The sequence below is a fragment of the Antedon bifida genome, chromosome 1 (assembly GCF_963402885.1).
Source record: "Antedon bifida chromosome 1, ecAntBifi1.1, whole genome shotgun sequence".
Lineage (NCBI taxonomy): Eukaryota > Metazoa > Echinodermata > Crinoidea > Comatulida > Antedonidae > Antedon > Antedon bifida.
In genome coordinates, this window is record NC_136226.1 from 20,666,833 (window position 1) to 20,691,895 (window position 25,063).

General features: G+C 33.0%; 1 protein-coding gene across 2 annotated transcripts in view; it reads left to right on the top strand.

Moving 5' to 3' along the window:
- LOC144844447 (histone-lysine N-methyltransferase SETDB1-like) overlaps nucleotides 1-25,063 on the top strand; it is a 258,872-nt gene that overhangs the window by 220,690 nt on the left and 13,119 nt on the right. For both annotated transcript variants that reach the window (XM_078701370.1, XM_078701379.1), the window contains 2 exons: nucleotides 3,739-3,851; nucleotides 7,183-7,271. In XM_078701370.1, the coding sequence (XP_078557496.1) occupies nucleotides 3,739-3,851; nucleotides 7,183-7,271 (202 nt within the window). The remainder of the gene's footprint in view (nucleotides 1-3,738; nucleotides 3,852-7,182; nucleotides 7,272-25,063) is intronic.

Sequence of the window (25,063 nt, forward strand, 5' to 3'; positions counted from 1 at the left end):
ATTAATAAAATAATAGGCAATGTTCTGAGGAACCTTATATGGTATTCTTGATATGAGAAAAAACAAAGACATGAGACTTGTAAATTTATTTTATTTTGCACTTATTTAAAAGTAGAGTATTTACCAAAATCAGTGTATTTGCTTGTTTTTAAGGAAGAACTCATTAAAACAAAGAATAAATTTATATTTCGGAATGTGTACAAATTCAATACCTTTGTTCTGTAGCTGAATCCATAATCAACAAGGCCAACAGCCATAAGTCGCGTGCTAAAACGCATAGTGATACCACACCGACCGACCAACCGACATAGTGAACTATAGAGTCGCGTCCACGCGACTAAAAATATAGAATATACAGCAAGGCCAAATCACACTGTATAATTCCGTTTTCATTTTCCAAATACTGTTCCCTGCCAAAAATATCAGCAATAAGCGTCACTAGTATCTAGTAGTAGTCCTGGACCACGTATCGTCATCCGGAGAAAAAACTAAACTCTTTTCACTTTCGATGTCTGCCCTCTATCTTAGGTGTTTCTTGGCGTGATCGTGTACACATATAGTGCTGTGTTGTCAATTGCTGGTACAACTGATAAATTTACGATGCTTAGAAAACGGCGCTGGTCTGGTCATGTTATTCGGCAGGAAGATTACCGTCTACCAAAAAATATTTTCTACAGTGAACTGGCTGACTCAACTCGACCACGCGGACGTCCAAAACTCCGTTTTAAAGATGTTTTTAAGCGTGATCTGTTTTATTTTAATTTTCCCACTGGTTCTTGTGAAACTTTCGTCTCCAACTGAACATCCTGGCGTTCTAAATTGGTAACTGGTCACCAATTATCTACCAATGCATATGTTGCTGAATGTGAAAGGCTTCGCAGTATTCGTCACCAACAGAGTAGTTAAAAACCTAATTGGAAATAACAAATAAATGAACCCAACAGAACTCATCCGTAGCAGAGAAGTACTTAGCTTCGTTAATAATATTTTGGACCTGAGGTTATCGTCTGTCATGACAGGATTGGGCCATATATTTCGTCACCAACAGAGTAGTTAAAAACCTAATTGGAAATAACAAATAAATGAACCCAACAGAACTCATCTGTAGCAGAGAATTACTTAGCTTCGTTAATAATATTTTGGACTTGAGGTTATCTTGTGACTATCATTCAGAGCCAAGCACCTGAAGATTGAGTTCATACTCATGAAACAGCCTGTAGTGCAATAAAATGTTCAGTTGGTAATTTACTAGCGTCTTTCATTTATTTATATTTGGCTCTACATTTTGTATCGAGCACTTTCGCTTTCATGATCTGCGTTAAATTCACCACGATTTATATATATATATATATATATATATATAAATCATACTGTAAATTATAGAAACAGTGCTCATATTCGGAACATGATCTCATAATTTTTATATATATATATATAAATGGTTTATACTGTGGAGAGAAAAAAAAAGTTGCTTTGAATGGTTCACAATATCACCAGATACATATGTGGCATACATTACTTTTAGCTTTTTGATTCTGTTACTGTTACTTTTAATTGATTTACAGCATTTTGGAATGCTATTAATTTTTCGACTTAAAATGTGAATAGACACCACATTTACTCCCCATAGGGGCAGACACAGGGGTGTTGCCCGGGCAACACCTTTAATTTCATACTAAATATTTTTTTCTGCCACTAAATTAAAATTTAGATCCCATTTCATCATATTTATATTAACGTTATAGAAGTTCAGAGTTGGAAAACTATATGGATGTAACAGTGTGCATTTTTGATTTGTAAATTTACTTTTATATTTCTTTTAATTAATTTTGCATTTTATTTTTTGTCATTTCAATGTTAAGTTTTCTGACTGAGACTGTAAATTTGTCATCTCACATTCATTTAAGCTTAAGTAATTAGTTTATAGTTAGGACTCCCAATTCCTTGGTTTATAACATCTGGAGAGAATATAAATCTATTAACTGTTCACTAATTTGGTATATTGTGGAATTTATAATTGATTTAATGGGATTTCTAATGGAGTTGCTGTAGACAAGTGTTGCTGTCCAGTGGTCCAGTTTGCCCTAGCTTTCACTGAGGTGAAGGTGAAGTGACACCATTCAAGACCAATCAATCGACCTATATGGGTGGAGTCTAGCCCCCTTATAAAATGGAAACACAGAGCCCGAAAAAGGAGATTAAAAAGAAAGATTCAATCAAGAACACAGATATACAGAGCTGAGGAACACTCAGAACTGCTAAATAACACAAATAAGTATCGTTCCGGAAACAGTGTGCTGTAGACCATTTTTGTTTTCAATTATTTGGTCATTCCAGATTTGGATAACCAGTTAATAATAATATAGAGATAAGAAGAAGACTACTGTCAACCTTCTATTACTGTCTAAAAGTGGTTCAGAAATCATCGGTTTTGCCTTTTGGTCTCAATTGGTCTCAAATAAAAATGGGATCACAAGTATTAAATCACTTTTATTTTTTTTATAAAAAGATTTTGGAAAAATGACAGGTAGCAAGTCTAATACAAAATTTACAGGTTGGTGGCAGCATATTCAGTAATTGGTGGTGCCGTGTATGTGGAACCAAAAGGGGTACTTAGTTTATTCATGAAACAATAGACAACAATAGCGATTTAGTTGGATTAACACTCCTCAAATGTAATCCTCCATGTAATTTCACTCTTCCCTGGTTAAAGTGGTTTGTGCGTGACTACGCATGCCCATAATGAGCAGTTTATATAGTGCACATCTTTCGATCTCAATTTTAAAAATTCATTGTTTTGATGGCTTTGTCATAGCTATTTAAAGATATTTTGCAATAACCTGTTTGTATACCATCCAGGATGATGTTTTTTTTAAACGTGGTGTCATAAAGAATGCACTTGATTGGTTTCGAATTTCTCATATTCTGCCGGTGCATTAGCCTGTGTTATTTGTAAGGCAAGAATTTATTTTTAAAATTAGTACAGATACCTTAATATTATACTATAACAAATAATATTGAAGTAATTCTGTAGTAAGCAATAAATGCCCATTTCTAAGGAAATATCAGATAAAGTTTCAAACGTTCATCGAAAGCCATCGTTATATGCACAAAACTGAAATCAATTTTTGAAACACCGTATTAAGTGCCTTCACTTTTATTTTTAATAACTTTAAAACCAAACTTTAAAATCAAAATGATTTATTTTGCATATTAAGATAATTATCTCTAGTTTAAATAATCATGTAAAAACTCATTGTAAATTCCGACTTATAACTCCTTTTACTTGGTGCTGCCACAAATGGATAGATTTACCAGATATTTGTAACCGTGGCCGATCATAATAATCATAAATAATATATACTATCTATAAATACATGATTTTTCATCTTTTAAATCTTGAGTATCTAAAAAATGTATATTAACAATCTGCAGGATAAACGGTTCAGCTACTTCTTACTTCTAATGATAATCAAAATCTGTCAATCTAAAACCCTTGATAACAGATAAATATGGAACTATATATTGTTTCACAATAATGTTATCAAATCTAAATTTCTGTTTTAATTTTTACACATCTTAACTTTCAATTAAATGTTAATGTTTATTGAACATAATATTAGTCTGTGTAAAATAAGCTGAATATGATGACAGATTATTAAACAGTAGCTGTTGTTTATGTTGTCTAAGGAAAACCATGTAACCTCTGTAATATATATACTATTTTTTATACTTTAGACTATGAAGTTGATGAAAAACAAAGTTTTTCTAGAACCCGAAGTTTGTTTAGAGAAGAACACTGCTATGTGATGGATGCCAAAAAAGAAGGAAATCTAGGTCGTTACTTTAATGTAAGAAATTTTAATTGAAGTAGAAAATGTTACATGATCTGGTGCCTATTTAGAAATTAACATAATCAGCAGATTTCATGTTTTTGCATTTTCTAAATAAATTCTGTAATAACTAGTTTTAGAGTAATTCTATTTGAATTGAATTCTAATTCTTAGTAAGTATTTCAACTGTCCATTATATTTAAAAATAGTACAACAGAATTGAATTAATGTTCGATATGTTTGGCTAACCTCAAATGTCAAAGAGGGTACTTTTTTAGAAGTAAAAGATTATTGGTTATCCGCACTTGGCGGATAACCCCTTGTTATTGTCAGGATCTTTTTTTTTTTCTTTTTTTTTTTTTTCTATCTTATTCTTCTTTCTTTCCACAAATTTTGTTCGCAGCGTATCTCAAATTCTGGCTAACATAAGATTGTATAACTTTGTCATAATATTGACCTGCAGCTGTAGATGTGCAAGAAACTTTTTTTTATGAATTTTGAGTCGCGCAGCATAAGTTACGCGCGATTTTATGAATTTCAATGATTGATCATAGATTAAAAACCAAAAGTCATTTTGTATTGAAACTTGGTGAAAATTTAAGTCATATCAAGCGCAAACTTTCTATGGATTAAAAATGGCAGGTTGCGCAGAAAGTTACGCGCGCACGCGCGTTTAAAATTTCAAATTGCGAAGAATCTATTTCTAATCAAATTTCTACGCGTTTCATGTCATTTTGAGCATTTCAAAAATTCCCACGCGTGCGCAATATTTTTTCGTGCGCGTGCGCACGTAGGACAAAATCATGTATTTTTTGCTTGATTTTTGTTTTTTCAGCCTTTTCTAGTAATTTTAACAACTTTCAAACAATTTCGACTTAAAATCACGTCATACGAGTACGTAGAATTGAACAATTTGCGCGCGTTTTTGATAAACAATTTCAAAAATTTGTCAAAATTATACCTTTTTTTAAACAGTCATAGATTCTAAACTACATGGTCAATTTTATTTTTTTTAACATATTCTGAAAGTAGATGAGTTGTAGATATAGAATCATGCATCCATTTGGCTAACCGGACATTGTGACGTCATCGTATGGCCACTCCAATATCAAATATAGGATTTTTGTCTCTTTCGTCATAGCTCATCACATTTAATAGAGCGTATCTCTACTTATCCATATTCCAATTTCCTCAATTTTGTAATATTGTCTAGGTCAATCAATTATCTTTTACATGATTTACCATTTTTAAAATTGTGATGACGTCATCATGTTCAAAAGCGTCAATAACTTTGATCACTTATTTACGTAGTACGTATACAGTATATAGTGTATACCGTATATACTTTGACGTGAAGCAAAATAGAGGGCGCACTAACATTTTTTTCAATAGCATAATCGTTTTTCTGCGCGCAATATTCTAACGTATGACGTGCGCGTGGCTTTTGCGCTGCGGATAACCTAACTCGTCCGTAGTGACGAGTTCAAATCTAGTTAATATTATTAAGTTTCCTATTCTCCCTGGCCTCCCTCATTTTTCTGTTTTTACCTATCCACTTTATAACCACTTATTAATACAAGAATCATCTTTTAGGAAGGTTTCTGCAATTCCAGAAACTATTATCTTTGTACAATAAAATCTTATTAACATTTTTAAAAGCTAATTAAGTATTGCATTTTTTTTTCTGCTTTATTTGCCATTATTTCCACTATCCACTATCCTATTGCACTGCATTACATGCTTTTTTCTGCTCTATTTGATTTATTTCCACTATTCTGAGTACTGCACTTCATTATTTGCTTTTTCCCCTATCCTAGTACTACATGGACTGATTATATGCTTTTTCTGCTTTTAAAGAAATCATTAAAAATCAAATAGCCATAGCAAACGAATCTGTATAAAGATGTATTGTCCCCCAAAAACATGAAAAATGAAGATTAATTAAATCAGACTTTGAATATGTTATTTTGTAGTTTTAATAAAGTTAATCACTTCCATAGAAAAAGAAACGAAAAAAAATCATGTTTTCACTTATAAAATGACAAAATAAATGGTTAAATTCAACCAAAAATACATTGACTGGCAGCCAACTTGACCATTTTTTGCTTTAAATTACATTTTTTCAGGTAAATACATTTTTTTTTCAGGTAAATACATTTTTTTTTCGATCCAATTTTTGATCAAAGTGGATAACTATTATGTTACATTAAAATAGAATATTCAACAAAAAATTTTGTAAGAATTAATTTTTCAGGGGGACAATACATCTTTAAAGCAATATAAAGGTAACAACAAATCAGTGAATTAAATCTACAAAAAACCGCTTTATATGTTTTTTTAACCCAACAATAGCAAGCTCAAATTATAAAACTATCAAACTTGATTAATACAATCATTCCTTAAGTTAGTCCCCATAATGAGTCGTTATTGGACAGCTGGCATTATACCAATTGTTAATTAAACCATGTTAAAAACATTCATGCGAGTTAGCTACTCGCCATGCTAGATCTACGAACAATGAAGCACGCCCTCAATATCAACAAAGTAATTTCAGTATCGCACGAACCAGAAACCTTCCTTTCTAAACATCATTATCCTTGTTGCCTTCCTTTGTATACTTGCTATTCTATTAATATGAGACTTCTCAAATTGTGCCTACATTGAACAACATGGTTAATGGTCATACGATGGACTAGGTACAATGGCCATGTACAGCTAGTTGGAAAGAACTTTCTTTCACTCTCTGCGGGTGAATTAAATGATTGAAAGCAACGATTGTACACAGCATAGTCCATGCGAGGTATTTTGTAAACTAATATAGAAATTTGGTTTTTGTCTTTAAAAAGGCCATGCACCATCAAAATGTTGTGCTATTATAGATCTGCCCTTAGCACTCATTAGCACTTTGCAATTTCTAGTTATACATGTAAAGTAAGTCTTATTGTATTGTGTTTTTTTAATGCTCACACTATGCCGTATATCTGTATATATCTTATTATTGCAATATAAGTGTATTGTTATCTTATTTTATTGTTGGTATTTAATTGTATTTTCTTTTTTAATGCTCCCACATATGCGTGTGGTTACCAATTTTTTTAATTTAATTTTACAATGAAATTGTGAGAATCATTATTGCAGATTCTCCTTCAACAGATCTCTCTTGTTTTGGTCATGTGAAGTGTAAAATCACTACAGGTAAAAAGGTATTATGATCAGTATTTGCATATTAGAGAGAATATGAAAGGTTTTGACAAAAGATTTCAATTTAAGGAGACCTAGAATACTTGGCTATGCATTTAGCGTCAAAACTTTAAACATTATTGAATTGATTCTTCCTCTTTTTTTCTAGCATAGCTGTGTTCCTAACTTATTTGTTCAGAATGTTTTTGTTGACACTCATGATCTGCGTTTTCCATGGTTAGCATTTTTTGCAGGACAGTAAGTAAATATTTTATTTTGTTCTTTTAAATAACTACCGATGACAACAATTTCATTTCAGCGTAACAAAACTCCCGATTTCAAATGTACATACTGTATGTTAGTGTCGTTTACAAGAATCAATAAATAGACAGTGATTTATGTAGTCAAATTAAATAAACCCAATTTGTGTTTTGTATGTAACATTAGGGACTTTACGAAAACGACGGTTAAGGAAGGACGACGAATATCCTGTGTTCGCTAGAGCGTAAAAACATATACAGTCAACATAGCCGTTTCATTAGTTACGCATCAGCGCGAAGACAACGACCGGCAGTATCTTTCTCCCTCTCCTGTCTCGCGGCGCGGGGTGTTGAACCCACAAATGTGAACGCCCACAAATGTGAAAACGACCACAAATGTGAAAACGCAACAACCACAAATGTGAAAACGCATCACCCACAAAAGTAATAAACAGCGCCCACAAATGTAAAAACAACCATCGCCCACAAATGTGATAACGCCCACAAATGTAAAAAAAATTCAAATCAAATTTATTTCTAGGCCCAAACAATTTTGATCAAGTTAATGTTAATGTATTTATATACATTGTATTGAGTTGTTTCAACGATTGTGTATTCACGATACGTCTGTTATGTTAAATTAATCATGAGCACCGTCCTGCAGTTTCTCGCCATGTTTTGTAAAGTCTCTATTAGGATTGAGAGATGGTGAAGAGGATGGGTGCAAAGAGGAACAATTTTGTTATATATTCTTTATCCACTCAGTTGATCTGTTTCTGCTGAAAAAAATAAAAATAATCGATTATTCTTAAGTACCACAAACCACAGAATTGTCCATGTTGCAACTGAAATTGTTCTCCGACATTAATCGATTATCTAGTAAGCTCTTTTTAAAAAATCATGTCATCCATTACCCACAACGCAGTTCAAATTATGGAAGGCCGATAAGAGTTGGTTTGTTTACATCCTATAGCTGCCTAAAACTCTCACTTGTAGGATTAAAAATTAAAAATTGAACTCTTCCATAAAAGCTATATTATTTGTAAAATAAACATCTAGGCCTACTACCACAAGTACCACGAGCAAGTTCGTTTCACTGTTGGTACCACTCTACTAGCTCGGCTATATATCTCTACCAAAAACAACAGGCCTAAAAACGGACATGCAAAACATTGTTAGCCTGGACTGGTGAGATGTACCAGTGTACTCCAATAGTTAACGCAGTCTCCTTTTTATTCCCCTGGAGTCTCCCGCTGTAATTCTCATCTCATCGATCAACATCATCGTTTTTCTGATCGTCAATCGTGCAAAAATTCACTGACATGCTGACCCCCAATTTTTTATGTTATTATGGAAGTGGATAAGTTGTTGATGTAAATTAATGTAAAATTTTTACCTCTTGGATGTTGTGACATCATCGTATGGCCACACGAAATGTAAAATATAGGATTTTTGTCTCTTATGTCATAGCCCTTCATAGCGTAAGTTACACGCAATTTTATGAAATTTTATGGTTGATCATAAATTCTGAACAAAAAGTAATTTTTCAATGCAACTTTACAAAAGTGTATTTCATAATATTTATGGAGGGCAAACTTTCTGTGGATTAAAAATGACATGTTTTACACAAAGTTACGTGCGCACAAGCATTTAAAATTTCAAAATGCGAAAAATTATGTAATTCCATCTTTTCTAGTAATTTTACCAAATTTGAAACCATTTCAAGTTAAAATCACGTCATACAAGCACGTCGAATTAGACAATTATTAGCGCATGTTTTTATGAAAAAGTAAAAATTTATCAAAATTATGTCCTTTTTTAAACAGTCATATTTTCTCATAAAATAAACAGTGAAATTTTTTTTTTAAATTTTTTTATTTTTTTATATGACTAACTGGACATTGTAACGTCATCGTATGGCCACCGAATATAAAATATAGGATTTTTGTCTATTTCGTCATAGCTCATCACATTAAAAAAGCACATCTCCGCTTATATGTACCTTAATTTCCTCATCATTACAGTGAATTTCAATATGTTATAGGTCTTTAGAATGAAAATTGATACTCTTGATTAAAACGTTTTGAACGCTGTTGAATTGTAGATACGTATTCATGTACAAATTTTGCGCATCGGATGTTGTGACGTCATCATATGGCCAGTTAAATTATAAATTCGTATTTTCATATTTTGCGTCATAGTTCATCACATTTAAAATAGCGTGCATCTATATTTTTCATTCATCCGAAATTGGTATCTTCGTCTTTCATTTTTATGCCATCCAGTACGAGATACATACTAACAACATTTTATTTCCTTCACGTCATTGTATAATCTTACGCCCTTTAGTACTACATGTCACATGAGCTTCGTTTGCACGTTGGCACCGAATAGACAGAATTCAGCACAAATATCATATTATGTTCTTGATCTTCAGAACATAATAGCATATAAATCTTTTTTCTGTGCACATTTTATAAAACAGGCTTAACGTACGTGCGCGTGACGTTTGTGGTGTGGATAACTAACTCGTCAAAGTAACGAGTTAGTTATTATCTAGTTGGTTGTCCACACTTGGCTGATAAGCCCTTGTTATTGTCAGGAACTTTTTTTTTTCTATCTTCTTTTCTTGCAATTTTTTTGTACGTTTATCTCTAATTCTTGTCAACATAACATTGTATAACTTTGTCAGAAGACAGACCTCTATCTGAGAGTCGCGCAGTTATAGATATCAATTCATGTAAAATTTATATCTACCGGATGTTCTGATGTCACCATATGGCTATTCAAATTTTTAAAATATGATTTTTTTTTTGCTTTAGTGCTAGTTAATCCCATTGAATAGAGTGCTGTACGCTTATGCTTACCTCATTTCGCCCTAGATTGAAAAAATTCTGCTATAACAACCAGCAACTAGCAACCACACAGCACCACCTACCGTCCATGCAGTGCCACCTACCGTCCACGCAGCGCCACCTACCTCTGTGCACTCTATGCATAATCATTTTCGGCGTTCATATTTTAACGTATGTTCATATTTTAACTTATGTTCATATTTTAACTTATGCGCATGTTGCGGAAATCCAAACTCGTCAAAGTGACGAGTTCAAATCTAGTTGGTTATCTTTGTCAGAAGATTAAGTAGATATTGTGATCCAGCCACTGATACCCACAGTATTGTTGTAGCATGACATTTTGGCATATTTAAACGCATGTGCAAACTTGTCACGGTGACGAGTTCAAATCTAGTTACAGTATTCCAATATCTTTCTGCCATTTTTGTTAGTGATGTGCTATTTACAAGTGTTTAGGTGCGCTTATGTTGCCGGTCAGTTGTGTTCAGAAGCTCGGAGCGCTTATGTCAAAACTGTTGAGATGAGTTCTGTGTTGACATAAGAGCACCTTAACACTAACTTAAATAGTAAGTTACTTAGCGGCAATGTCATGATTTTGTATGATTGATCATAAATTCAAAACCAACACTTTTCTTGCTTAATCAGTTTTCTTTAGCATGAGTTAAGCCCGGCTAGAGCTTTCGGCTGAGCCAACTGGCACGAGTAACACTTGGCTCACTAAAACCATTGCCGCAAACTGATCGCGTTCTATCGTAGTAAACACCTTCAGTACACGATTTACTGATTTGATAATTACTTTCTCAGTCGGAAAGCCGCGTTGGTAACGCATCACTGATTTCATTCATTGTGAGGGCGCGCTTCGTGGAAAATGTTGGAATTTTTGCTATTTTAGTACACTTAGAAAATGGTATAATTTTGATATTAAATGAAATCAATAAACGTATTTCAATAGTTGAACTACAAGCATAAATAATGATAAAAACTGTGATCTAAATTCCACAGATTTTTTGTTTCAAGAAATATCATTATTTTATGTATAAACTTTTTTACTTTAATTTTTTTTTAAATGATGGTAAAAAATCATTAAATTTCATATTTTCTAGATAAGGTTTCAAAGCGAATTTAAAATCCTTTCAAGATAAACTATTAAGCTATCTATTAAAATAAAAATCTAATTTTAAGCTTTCTTGGGATGCAACTCCCACTAATCAAACCAAACCTACTACATTTCTGTTCTGTTTCGATCGAAAAATCGCCATTTTGAAACTTTGTTTACGTTTTACGAAGCTGGTACGAATCGTCCCGGACCGAATCGTGTCTGTGTTCAATACGGTTTTCATGCAGGCGTATTACGTCATAGGCCTAAGATTTCAATTTGCTCCCCGATTATTGTTCTATTTGGTTTCTGAGCTAGGAAAGGCTACCTACTATAATTACTTACTTGATTTCTAGCCTAGCTAGGCCTAAAAATAGTATTTTCTAGGCCTAGCTAGGCTGAGTAATTCTGATATAATACTAATATTAGATAGGTAGGCCTACCCTAGTGAGTGTTAATAATAGTAGCTGGGTATTCTATAGTCTAGGCTGGTGGTAGGTCTATCCCAGCTCTGATTATATACCAAGCAAGAAGAAGCCTGAAGGAGAAACTAGGCCCAGAACAAATAAAAAACTGTTAAAAAAACAATAAATGGAAAAACAAAAAAAAATAACCCATTTTCAATTTATATATGGGGAATGTTTTATAAAATCGGGCATGTTTGTTTCAGAGACTCAAACGTGTATTTTTATATGGTCATGTTTTTAACAAAGATAATTATGGGCCCAGCTGAAACCAAGATATAAAAATATAAGTCCATCATTTACTTGAGTATTGTTACAGTGATTGGTTGGTACTCAGTATTTCAGTATCTGGCAGTAAATGTCACACTTGTATATAAATATTACTTTATTAGATACAACTTGCATTTCACACAAGCAACCAATTTTTTTTTTACGTATACAGAATGTGAAAAAGCAGTTTTTAATACAAATATCTTTCAAACAATACTGATATAAATAGTAAATACTACTACTGTATATAAAAACTTGCTTTTATTTAAATAGCACCTTGTTCATCAAACATAACAAACTAGCTAGGCCTATATCATATTAACTTACGCGAGTCTTACGGTTGTACTGATTTTATGATTGTTTTATATGTTTATATTGTATGTATCTGTGTGACTCTGGTTAATAAAGTAAATCAATCAATCAATTGCAACTTAATTTATATCTTATCATTGACTGATCTGAAACGCTTCTAAAACTTGAATGCGTATGAATGTATATGTTATATTATTATTAGCGAATAAAATGAAAAACTATCAGCTGCAGCAATGATATTGAAATCGAGAAAACCATTACAGCTTCCACCGTCCAACCTCATATTGAAGAACGAGACAGAAAATCGTCGAGTCTTGATACCAACAAAAAACCTAAAATGAAAATGAATAGCTGAAATGTAATGAATGAAACTATTTAAATAATTGTCACTATGATATGAACAAAACATTGCATCGTTATACAGTATAATTATTCAACAACCTGAAAACATTTTCAGATATAGGCCTACCATGAAAAAGCAGCAAATACAAAATTTCCTTATGTCTGTTTATTGTAATAATTATTAATATTATAAATAAATTGTACCCCTCAGTTGTCAATAATTTTACTATAAATAAATATTTAACTATAGAATAGGTAGGCCTATACCTGTATCAGGCTGCGATTTGCTTAATTATCTTTTTAAAACTTCCCAATGCATCTTCAATATAGAGTAGGATTGTAACGATACTTTAATAATACTAAATTGTAACTAAAGTATTTAAACTATTAACAGAACATGTTACTAGGCCTAGGCCGATATAATACGACAACGATCCACCAGGTCGTGCATATACTCACCTACAACAACCACAATCAACACACCATGCACCACACACGACGGAACTAGTGCCGCGAGACGTAACAATATATGACATGAGGACCTTTTTTAAAATGTTCGCTATAGGAAGCTTAAATAGGGTTTCAAGCCAATTTTAACGTAAAACAGACTATTGATACTTACTCTATCCATATACGTCGGTTTTTTGGTAATTCACTGTATGGGATGCAAATCCCACTAATGGAAAATTTGTAAACAAACACCTGTTAGAAAACTTCAGTTTTGACGGACGCACACGAACTTTGGAAAGAAATTGTCGCTGACAACAAATTATTCAGAAAATTAGGTGACCTGCGACATCTTAAACATATAAGGAACTGATCTTCCCATATATGGTTAATTTTTCGCCTACTAATGTTTATTAAACAGCTATTAAATGACGTATACTTTATGCTAATGTTTTCGCGCGAAACGTTGATGCTTCTGTGCCGAGAGAGGGCTTCTAAAATTTATGACGTCATGCGAAGTCGAAAATTCAGCGATAACGGTCATATTTCCCAACGCGGCTCTCCGACTGTTCTACGCTATACGGCACGCGCTGACATATTATAATAAAACATGCGCAGTGGAATTTTTTAGTGAGCTATCTGCTCACGTTCGGCGCACACTTGAGGAAAATGACACGCATGGCAAAAGTTATTAAACATGATAGATATTTTCCTCAGCGGCACGCATGGCCGATTCCTCACGAATTCCCCGGCACACACTGCGTTACGTCAAAACGTCACATAATTTCATTTATACAGCTCCTCAGAATGAAAAGTGACCCTTATGATTTAAGGCTGCGACACACTGGGTAAACATACATTTTTCTTACATAAAATAAAAGAAATTTGAAAGTTTCTAGAAAATAGGATAACCACTTATGCTGAAAATTATATTTTTTAATTCGAATCAAATGATGTCATGCTTAATAAGATCAAAAAATACTCTAACTAATTATCATTTGATTGGATGTGTGAAAATATTTTTTAAAATGGCAGCATAGATGGCTATCCTATAGTTCTTTTTAGTTATCCGCATTCAGCGGATAACTCCTTGTAACTGTCCTGTTTCATCAACTTTTTTTTGGTTATCCGCACTTGGCGGATAACCCCTTGTTATTGTCACGATCTTTTTAGTTATCCGCTTAGTAGCGGATAACTCCTTGTGATTGTAGTGGATCATTATGTTTGGTTATCCGCAACTTAGTTGCAGGATAACCCATGTGATTGTAAATATCTTTTTTTTCATCTTCTTCTTTGTTATTCTTCTTTCTTTCCCGGATTTTTGTGCGTCGCATATCCCCTATTGCTTGTGAATATATCTTTTGTATAACTTTGTCATTATATGGACATTTACCTGAAGTTGTGCACCTCCATATTTTTAATGACGTTAGAGTCGCGCAGCGTAAGTTACGCGCGATTTTATGAATTTCAATGATTGATCATAGATTATAAACCAAAAGTCATTTTGTTTTGACACTTAGTGAAAATTTAAGTCATATCAAGGGCAAACTTTCTATGGATTAAAAATGACTTGTTTCACAAGAAGTTACGCGCGCACGCGCATTTAAAATTTAAAAATGCGCAAAATTAATTTCTAATCAACTTTCTACGCTGATCATGACAATTTAAACATGTCAAAAATTCCCACGCGCGCGAAAAAAATTACGCGTAAGGTGCGCACGGAGCATGAAAATCATGTGTTTTTTTCTTGAATTATGATTTTACAGCCTTTCTTAGTCATTTTAAAAAAGATTTACATCATTTCAAATTAAAATGATGTCATACGAACACGTTGATTTAGACCATTTGCGCGCGTTTTAGTTGCAAAAGTGACAAAATTTTGTCAAAATTAAGCCTATTTTTAATCTATTATAGCTCCTCAGGATCATCCACGACCCTCAATTTTTTTAATTTAATATGTAAGCAGATATGTTGTAGATATGAATTCATGCAGAACCTTTACCACTCGGATGTTATGACGTCATCGTATGGCCACACGAATGTAAAATATAGGATGTTTTACTCTTTCGTTATTGCTCATCATATTAAATAGAGCGCATCTCACTTTTACGTGCCCAAAATTCTTCAAATTTGATTTAATGTAATTATTTAGATAATTATCTTCTAAAATTGTTATCTTTATATGTCAATTTGATGACGTCATCGTGTTAATAATTGGATTTAAAAGATGGGTCTCATAATTTTGTCTATGCTACACTGTATATAACATATACAGTTTATTCTGTAAAATACTGTAATATGATGTATGCTACATAATAGGTACAATTCAGCACTGTAAACATATTTATTTCATGTCATAGGATGGCATAATAATTGTTGAGGTTCATATGGTTAAGTATGTGCATGTTGCGTTTGCGCGGATAACCCGAACTCGTCAAAGTGACGAGTTCAAATCTAGTTTTTCTGTATTATTAGTTATCCGCTTAGTAGCGGATAATTAGTTATCCGCTTAGTAGCGGATAACTCCTTGTAATCGTCCTGTTACTTTTTTTTTTTTTTTTAGTTATCCGCATTCAGCGGATAACTCCTTGTAACTGTCCTGTTTCATCATCTTTTTTTTTTTTTAGTTATCCGCTTAGTAGCGGATAACTCCTTGTGATTGTATTGGATCAATATTTTTGGTTATCCGCAACTTAGTTGCGGATAACCCTTGTGATTGTAAATATCTTTTTTTTCATCTTCATCATCATCTTCTTTGTTATTCTTCTTTCTTTCCCGGAATTTTGTTCGCAGCGTATCTCTAATTATGGTCAACATAAGATTGCATAACTTTGTCATAAGATTGACCTGTAGCTGTAGATGTGCAAGAAATTTCGTTATATGACGTTAGAGTCGCGCAGCGTAAGTTACGTGCGATTTTATGAATTTTAATTATTGATCATAGATTATAAACCAAAAGTCATTTTGTATTGACACTTGGTGAAAATTTAAGTCACATTAAGGGCAAACTTTCTATGGATTAAAAATGGCATGTTTCACAAGAAGTTACGCGCGCACGCGCATTTAAAATTTCAAAATGCGCAAAATTAATTTCTAATCAACTTTCTACGCTGATCATGACATTTTGAGCATGTCAAAAATTCCCACGCGCGCGAAAAAAATTATGCGTAAGGTGCGCACGGAGCATAAAAATCATGTGTTTTTCTCTTGAATTATGATTTTACAGCCTTTCTGAGTCATTTTTAAAAAGATTGACATCATTTCAAATTAAAATGACGTCATACGAACACGTTGATTTAGACCATTTACGCGCGTTTTAGTTGCAAAAATGACAAAATATTGTCAAAATTATGCCTATTTTTAATCTATTATAGCTCCTCAGGATCATCCACGACCCCCAATTTTTTTAATTTAATATGTAAGCAGATATGTTGTAGATATGAATTCATGCAGAATCTTTACCCCTCGGATGTTATGACGTCATCGTATGGCCACACGAATGTAAAATATAGGATTTTTTACTTTTTCGTTATTGCTCATCACATTAAATAGAGCGCATCTCACTTTTACGTGCCCAAAATTCTTCAAATTTGATTTAATGTAATTATTTAGATAATTATCTTCTAAAATTGTTATCTTTATATGTCAATTTGATGACGTCATCGTGTTAATAATTGGATTTAAAAGATGGGTCTCATAATTTTGTCTATGCTACACTGTATATAACATATACAGTTTATTCTGTAAAATACTGTAATATGATGTATGCTACATAATAGGTACAATTTAGCACTGTAAACATATTTATTTCATGTCATAGGATGGCATAATAATTGTCGAGGTTCATATGGTTAAGTATGTGCATGTTGCGTTTGCGCGGATAACCCGAACTCGTCAAAGTGACGAGTTCAAATCTAGTTCTGTATTATTAGTTATCCGCATTTATCCGCATTTAGCGGATAACTCCTTGTAACTGTCCTGTTTCATCATCTTTTTTTTTTTTCTGTATTCTTCTTTCTTTCTGTCATTTTTGTGTCACGCGTAACTCAAAAACGTGTAAACATAACATTTTATAACTTTGTCAACATGTGGGCGTTCACGTGAAGTTGTGCACCCGCTATTGTGAATGACGTCATAGTTGCGCAACGTGACTTACGCGCGTTTTTATGAATTTCGCGTATTTAACATAGATCGAAAACCATATAACATTTTAATTTGAAACTTAGAAAAAGTTTAAGTTATATCTTGCGCTAACTGACTGTGAGAAAAAAATGGCATGTTTTACACGAAGTTACGCGCGCACGCGCGTTTAAAATTTCAAAATGCGAAAAATCAATTTCTAATTAACTTTCTACGCGTTTTATGTCATTTTGAGCATGTCAAAAATTCCCACGCGCGCGCATATTTTTATGCGCGAGGTGCGCACGTAGCGTTATAAACAATTTTTTTTCGGGTGATTTATGTTTTTCCAGCCTTTTCAAGTAATTTTACCAACTTTTAAACAATTTCGACTTAAAATTAACGTCATACCAGCACGTCGAATTGGATAATTTACGTACGTTTTTTATGAAAAAGTTCAAAAATTCCTTAAAATTTGTCAAAATTATACCTTTTTTAAAACAGTCGTAGTTTCTAAACTAAACGGTAAAAGTTATTTTTATTACGTATTCTGGAAGATGATGAGTTGTAGATATCGTATCATGCATCAATATTGCTAACAGGACATTGTGACGTCATCGTATGGCCATGTGAATATAAAATATAGGATTTTTGTATCTTTTGTCATAGAGCATCACATTTAATAGAGCGCATCTTCGCTTATCCGTTTTTCATTTTAACCCAGATTTTGATATTTTTTAGGTCAATCAACTACCTTTCGCATGGGTTAAAAATATTTTAATTTTTTTGACGTCATCATGTCTAAAAATGTAAATAACGTGGGTCACTTATTTTCATCTTTACAGTAACTTTCAATCTGTTATAGCTCGTCAGAATAAAAAGAGGTAATCATGATTAAAACGTTTTCTGGAAGCTATTGTATTGTAAATACGAATTCATATCAAAATTTTTCCAATCCGACGTTGTGACGTCATCATATGGCCAGTTGAACAAAAAAAATTGTATTTTCATCTTTTGCGTCATAGTTCATCACATTTAAAAGAGCGCGCATCTATATTTTACGTATTCAAATTTCTTCTACATGTTAATATGTTGTTACTGAGATAATATCCTTCCGAAATTGCTATCTTAGTGTTTCATTTTGATACCGTCGCCATGTTAAGAATAGGAATAAACGGGGGGGTCCCGTAATTTCACCTATTCTACACTGTATGTAATATGTATACAGATTATACCGTTTAATACTGTATATACTATATGACACAAAATTGACAGAATTCAAAACTAACAACATATCATATTGTTCAGTTCAGGTCATAATGCTATAATCTTTTTCCGTGTGCTATATTCCAACGTATGACGTGCACGTGGCGTTTGTCGTGCGGATAACTAACTCGTCAAAGTGACGAGTTCAAATCTAGTTCTTCTTTCTTTCCTTCCTTTTTGTGAGGAGCGTTTCTCTAAAATGGGTAAACATAACATTTCATAACTTTGTCAACACATGGGCATTTACGTGAAGTTGTGCACCTCCTATTTTGAATGACGTCAGAGTTGCGCAACGTGACTTACGCGCGATTTTATGATTTTTTATGATTGATCATAGCTTAAAAACCAAGAGTAATTTTTTTTTTACCCTTTATGAAAATTTAAGTCATATCAAGGGCAAACTTTTAGTTAACTAAAAATGGCGTGTTTTACAAGAAGTTACGCGCGCACGCGCATTTAAAATTTTAAAATGCGCAAAATTAATTTCTAATCAACTTTTTACGCCATTCATGACATTTTGCGCATGTCAAAATTTCCCGCGCGCGCGAACAATTTTACGCGTGCAGTGCGCACGCAGCATGAAAATCATGTTTTTTCTATTAAATTGTGATTTTCCAGCCTTTCCTAGTCATTTTTAAAAAGATTGACATCATTTCAAATTAAAATGACGTCATACGTACACGTTGATTTAGACCATTTGCATGCGTTTTAGTTGCAAAAGTTACAAAATATTGTCAAAATTATGCCTATTTTGAATCTATTATAGCTCCTCAGGATCAACCGTTACCCCCGAGTTTTTTAACTTAATATGTAAGCAGATATGTTGTAGATATGAATTCATGCAGAATTTTTTCCTTACGGATGTTGTGACGTCATCGTATGGCCACACAAATGTAAAAAATAGGATTTTTGTCTCTTTCGTTATTGCTCATCACATTCAATGGAGCGCATCACGCTTATCCGTCTTCCATTTTCTCCGAGATTTTAATATTATCTAGGTCAATCAATTTTCTTTCGCATGAGTTAAAAATATTTTAATTTTTATAACGTCATCATGCCTAAAAATTTAAATTACGTGGGTCATTAATTTTATCTTTACAGTAAATTTTAATCTGTTATAGCTCGTAAGAATAAAATGTGATAATCACGATTGAAACGTTTTCTGGAAGCTATTGGATTGTAGATACGAATTCATGTGAACATTTTGTCAATCAGATGTTGTGACGTCATCATATGACAAGTTTAATTAAAAAGGTCAAATTTTCATATTTTGCGTAATAGTTCATCACATTTAAAAGGGTGCGCATCTATATTTTATGTATTCAAATTTCTTCTACACGTTAATATGTTGTTCCTGAGATAATTTCCTTCTGAAATAGCTATCCAAGTGTTTCATTTTGATACCGTCGCCATGTTAAAAATTGGAATAAATGGCGGGTCCCGTAATTTCACCTATTCTACACTGTATGTAATATGTATACAGATTATACTGTTTGCATGTATATGCTATATGACACAAAATTGACAGAATTCAGCACTAACAGCATATCATATTCTTCAGTTCTTGTCATAATGCCATAATCTTTATCTGTGTGCAATATTCCAACGTATGATGTCAACGTGGCGTTTGTCGTGGTGCGGATAACTAACTCGTCAAAGTGACGAGTTTCATGTCTAGTTTTTTAGTTATCCGCGCTTGGCGGATAACTCCTTGTTATTGTATGGGATCAATATTTTTTTCTGTATTATTCTTCTTTCTTTCTCGCTATTTTTGTGCAGCGCGTTTCTCTAAAATGTGTAAACATAACATTTCATAACTTTGACAACATGTGGACATTTACCTGAAGTTGGTCACCTCCTATTTTTGAAAGACGTCAGAGTTGCGTAACGTGACTTACGCGCAATTTTATGATTTTTTATGATTGATCATAGATTAAAAACTAAAAGTAATATTTAATTGACACGTTGTGAAAATTTAAGTCATATCAAGAGCAAACTTTCTACGGATTAAAAATGGCATGTTTCAAAAGAAGTTACGCGCGCACGCGCATTTAAAATTTCAAAATGCGCAAAAATAATTTCTAATCAACTTTTTATGCGTAGTTTTTTAGTTATCCGCGCTTGGCGGATAACTCCTTGTTATTGTATGGGATCAATATTTTTTTCTGTATTATTCTTCTTTCTTTCTCGCTATTTTTGTGCAGCGCGTTTCTCTAAAATGTGTAAACATAACATTTCATAACTTTGACAACATGTGGACATTTACCTGAAGTTGGTCACCTCCTATTTTTGAAAGACGTCAGAGTTGCGTAACGTGACTTACGCGCAATTTTATGATTTTTTATGATTGATCATAGATTAAAAACTAAAAGTAATATTTAATTGACACGTTGTGAAAATTTAAGTCATATCAAGAGCAAACTTTCTACGGATTAAAAACGGCATGTTTCAAAAGAAGTTACGCGCGCACGCGCATTTAAAATTTCAAAATGCGCAAAAATAATTTCTAATCAACTTTTTATGCGTTTCTTGTCATTTTGAGCATGTCAAAAATTCCCACGGGCGCGCAATTTTTTACGCACGCGGTGCGCACGTAGCGTTAAAAACATATTTTTTTCTCTTGAATTATATTTTTCAAGCCTTTCCTAGTAATTTTGAAAACAATTTAGACCTTTTCCAGTTTAAATAACGCCATACGAACACGTTGAATTAGACAATTCGTGCGCGTTTTTTATGAAAAAGCTTAAAAAATCGTCAAAATAATGTCTTTTTTTAAACAGTCATAGTTTCTAAAGTAAACCGTGAACCGTTTATTTTTATTACAAAATCTAGAAGTTGATGAGTTGTAGATATCGGATTATGCATCGATAAGGCTAAAAAACATTGTGAAGTCATCGTATGGCCACACGAATGTAAAATATAGGATTTTTGTCTCTTTCGTTATTGCTCATCACATTCAATGGAGCGCATCACGCTTATCTGTATTCCTTTTTCTCCTACATTTATATATTGTGTAGGTCAATCAACTTTCTTTAGCATGAGATAAAAATATTTTAATTTTTATGACGTCATCATGCCTAAAAATTTTAATTACGTGGGTCATTAATTTCATCTTTACAGTAAATTTTAATCTGTAATAGCCCGTAAGAATAAAATGTGATAATCACGATTAAAACGTTTTCTGGAAGCTATTGGATTGTAGATACGAAATCATGTGAACTTTTCGCCAATCGGATGTTGTGACGTCATCATATGGCCAGTTGAATAAAAAAAGTCGTATTTTCATATTTTGCGTAATAGTTCATCACATTTAAAAGGGTGCGCATCTATCTTTTACGTATTCAAATTTCTTCTACACGTTAATATGTTGTTCCTGAGATAATTTCCTTCTGAAATTGCTATCTAAGTGTTTCATTTTGATACCGTCGCCATGTTAAAAATTGGAATAAATGGCGGGTCTCGTAATTTCACCTATTCTACACTGTATGTAATATGTATACAGATTATACTGTTTGCACTGTATATACTATATGACACAAAATTGACAGAATTCAGCACTAACAGCATATCATATTCTTCAGTTCTTGTCATAATGCCATAATCTTTATCTGTGTGCAATATTCCAACGTATGATGTCAACGTGGCGTTTGTCGTGGTGCGGATAACTAACTCGTCAAAGTGACGAGTTTCATGTCTAGTTTTTTTTTTCTGTATTCTTCTTTCTTTCTGTCATTTTTGTGCAGAGCGTATCTCTAAAACGTGTTAACATAACATTTCATAACTTTGTCAACATATGAGCGTTCACGTGAAGTTGTGCACCTGCTATTGTAAATGACGTCAGAGTTGCGTAACATGACTTACGCGCGTTTTTACGAATTTCGCGTATTTAACGTAGATCAAAAACCATATAACAATTTAAATTGAAACTTAACAAAAGTTTAAGTTATATCTTGCGCTAACTAACTGTGAAAAAAAAATAGCATGTTTCACACGAAGTTACGCGCGCACGCGGGTTTAAAATTTTATAATGCGAAAAATTAATTTCTAATCAACTTTCTACGCGTTTCATGTCATTTTGAGCATGTAAAAAATTCCCACGTGCGCGCATTTTTTTACGCGCGTGGTGCGCACGTAGCGTTGAAAACAATTTTTTTCTCGTGATTTATGTTTTTCCATCCTTTTCTAGTAATTTTACCAACTTTTGAACAATTTCGACTTAAAATTATGTCATACGGGCACTTCGAATTGGATAATTTACGTGCATTTTTGATGAAAAAGTTCAAAAAATCGTCAAAATTTGTCAAAATTATGCCCTTTTTAAAACATTCGTAGTTCCTAAACTAAACGGTGAAAGTTATTTTTATTGCACATTCTGGAAGTTGATGAGTTGTAGATTTTGGATCATGCATTAATATGGCTAACCGGACATTGTGACGTCACCGTATTGCCACGCGAATATAAAATATAGGATTTTTGTATCTTTCATCATAGCGCATGACATTTAATAGAGCGCATCTCCAATTATCTGTTTTCCATTTTTACCCCGATTTTTATATTATCTAGGTCAATCAACTATCTTCCGCATGAGTTAAAAATATTTTAATTTTTATGACGTCATCATGTCTAAAAATGAAAATAACGTGGGTCACTTATTTTCATCTTTACAGTAAATTTCAATCTGTTATAGCTCGTCAGAATAAAACGTGATAATCATGATCAAAACGTTTTCTGGAAGCTATTGGATTGTAGATACGAATTCATGTAAACATTTTGCCAATCGGATGTTGTGACGTCATCATATGGCCAGTTGAATAAAAAAAGTCGTATTTTCATATTTTGCGTAATAGTTCATCACATTTAAAAGGGCGCGCATCTATATTTTACGTATTCAAATTTCTTCTACACGGTAATATGTGGTTGCTGAGATAATGTCCTTCCGAAATTGCTATCTTAGTGTTTCATTTTGATACCGTCGCCATGTTGAAAATAAGAATAAACGGGGGGTCCCGTAATTTCACCTATTCTACACTGTATGTAACATGTATACAGATTATACCGTTTGCACTGTATATACTTATGACGCAAAATTGACAGAATTCAGCACTAACAGCATATGATATTCTTCAGTTCAGGTCATAATGCCATAATCTTTTTCCGTGTGCAAAATTCCAACGTATGACGTGCGCATGGCGTTTGTCGTGCGGATAACTAACTCGTCAAAGTGACGAGTTCAAATCTAGTCTGTATTCTTCTTTCTTTCTGTCATTTTTGTGCAGAGCGTATCTCTAAAACGTGTTAACATAACATTTCATAACTTTGTCAACATATGAGCGTTCACGTGAAGTTGTGCACCTGCTATTGTAAATGACGTCAGAGTTGCGTAACATGACTTACGCGCGTTTTTACGAATTTCGCGTATTTAACGTAGATCAAAAACCATATAACAATTTAAATTGAAACTTAACAAAAGTTTAAGTTATATCTTGCGCTAACTGACTGTGAAAAAAAAATGGCATGTTTCAAACGAAGTTACGCGCGCACGCGGGTTTAAAATTTTATAATGCGAAAAATTAATTTCTAATCAACTTTCTACGCGTTTCATGTCATTTTGAGCATGTAAAAAATTCCCACGTGCGCGCATTTTTGTACGCGCGTGGTGCGCACGTAGCGTTGAAAACAATTTTTTTCACGTGATTTATGTTTTTCCATCCTTTTCTAGTAATTTTACCAACTTTTGAACAATTTCGACTTAAAATTACGTCATACGGGCACTTCGAATTGGATAATTTACGTGCATTTTTGATGAAAAAGTTCAAAAAATCGTCAAAATTTGTCAAAATTATGCCCTTTTTTAAACATTCGTAGTTCCTAAACTAATAGGTGAAAGTTATTTTTATTGCACATTCTGGAAGTTGATGAGTTGTAGATTTTGGATCATGCATTAATATGGCTAACCGGACATTGTGACGTCACCGTATTGCCACGCGTATATAAACTATAGGATTTTTGTATCTTTCATCATAGCGCATGACATTTAATAGAGCGCATCTCCAATTATCTGTTTTCCATTTTTACCCCGATTTTTATATTATCTAGGTCAATCAACTATCTTCCGCATGAGTTAAAAATATTTTAATTTTTATGACGTCATCATGTCTAAAAATGTAAATAACGTGGGTCACTTATTTTCATCTTTACAGGAAATTTCAATCTGTTATAGCTCGTCAGAATAAAACGTGATAATCATGATCAAAACGTTTTCTGGAAGCTATTGGATTGTAGATACGAATTCATGTAAACATTTTGCCAATCGGACGTTGTGACGTCATCATATGGCCAGTTGAATAAAAAAAGACGTATTTTCATATTTTGCGTAATAGTTCATCACATTTAAAAGGGCGCGCATCTATATTTTACGTATTCAAATTTCTTCTACACGTTAACATGTGGTTGCTGAGATAATGTCCTTCCGAAATTGCTATCTTAGTGTTTCATTTTGATACCGTCGCCATGTTAAAAATAGGAATAAACGGGGGTCCCGTAATTTCACCTATTCTACACTGTATGTAACATGTATACAGATTATACCGTTTGCACTGTACATACTATATGACACAAA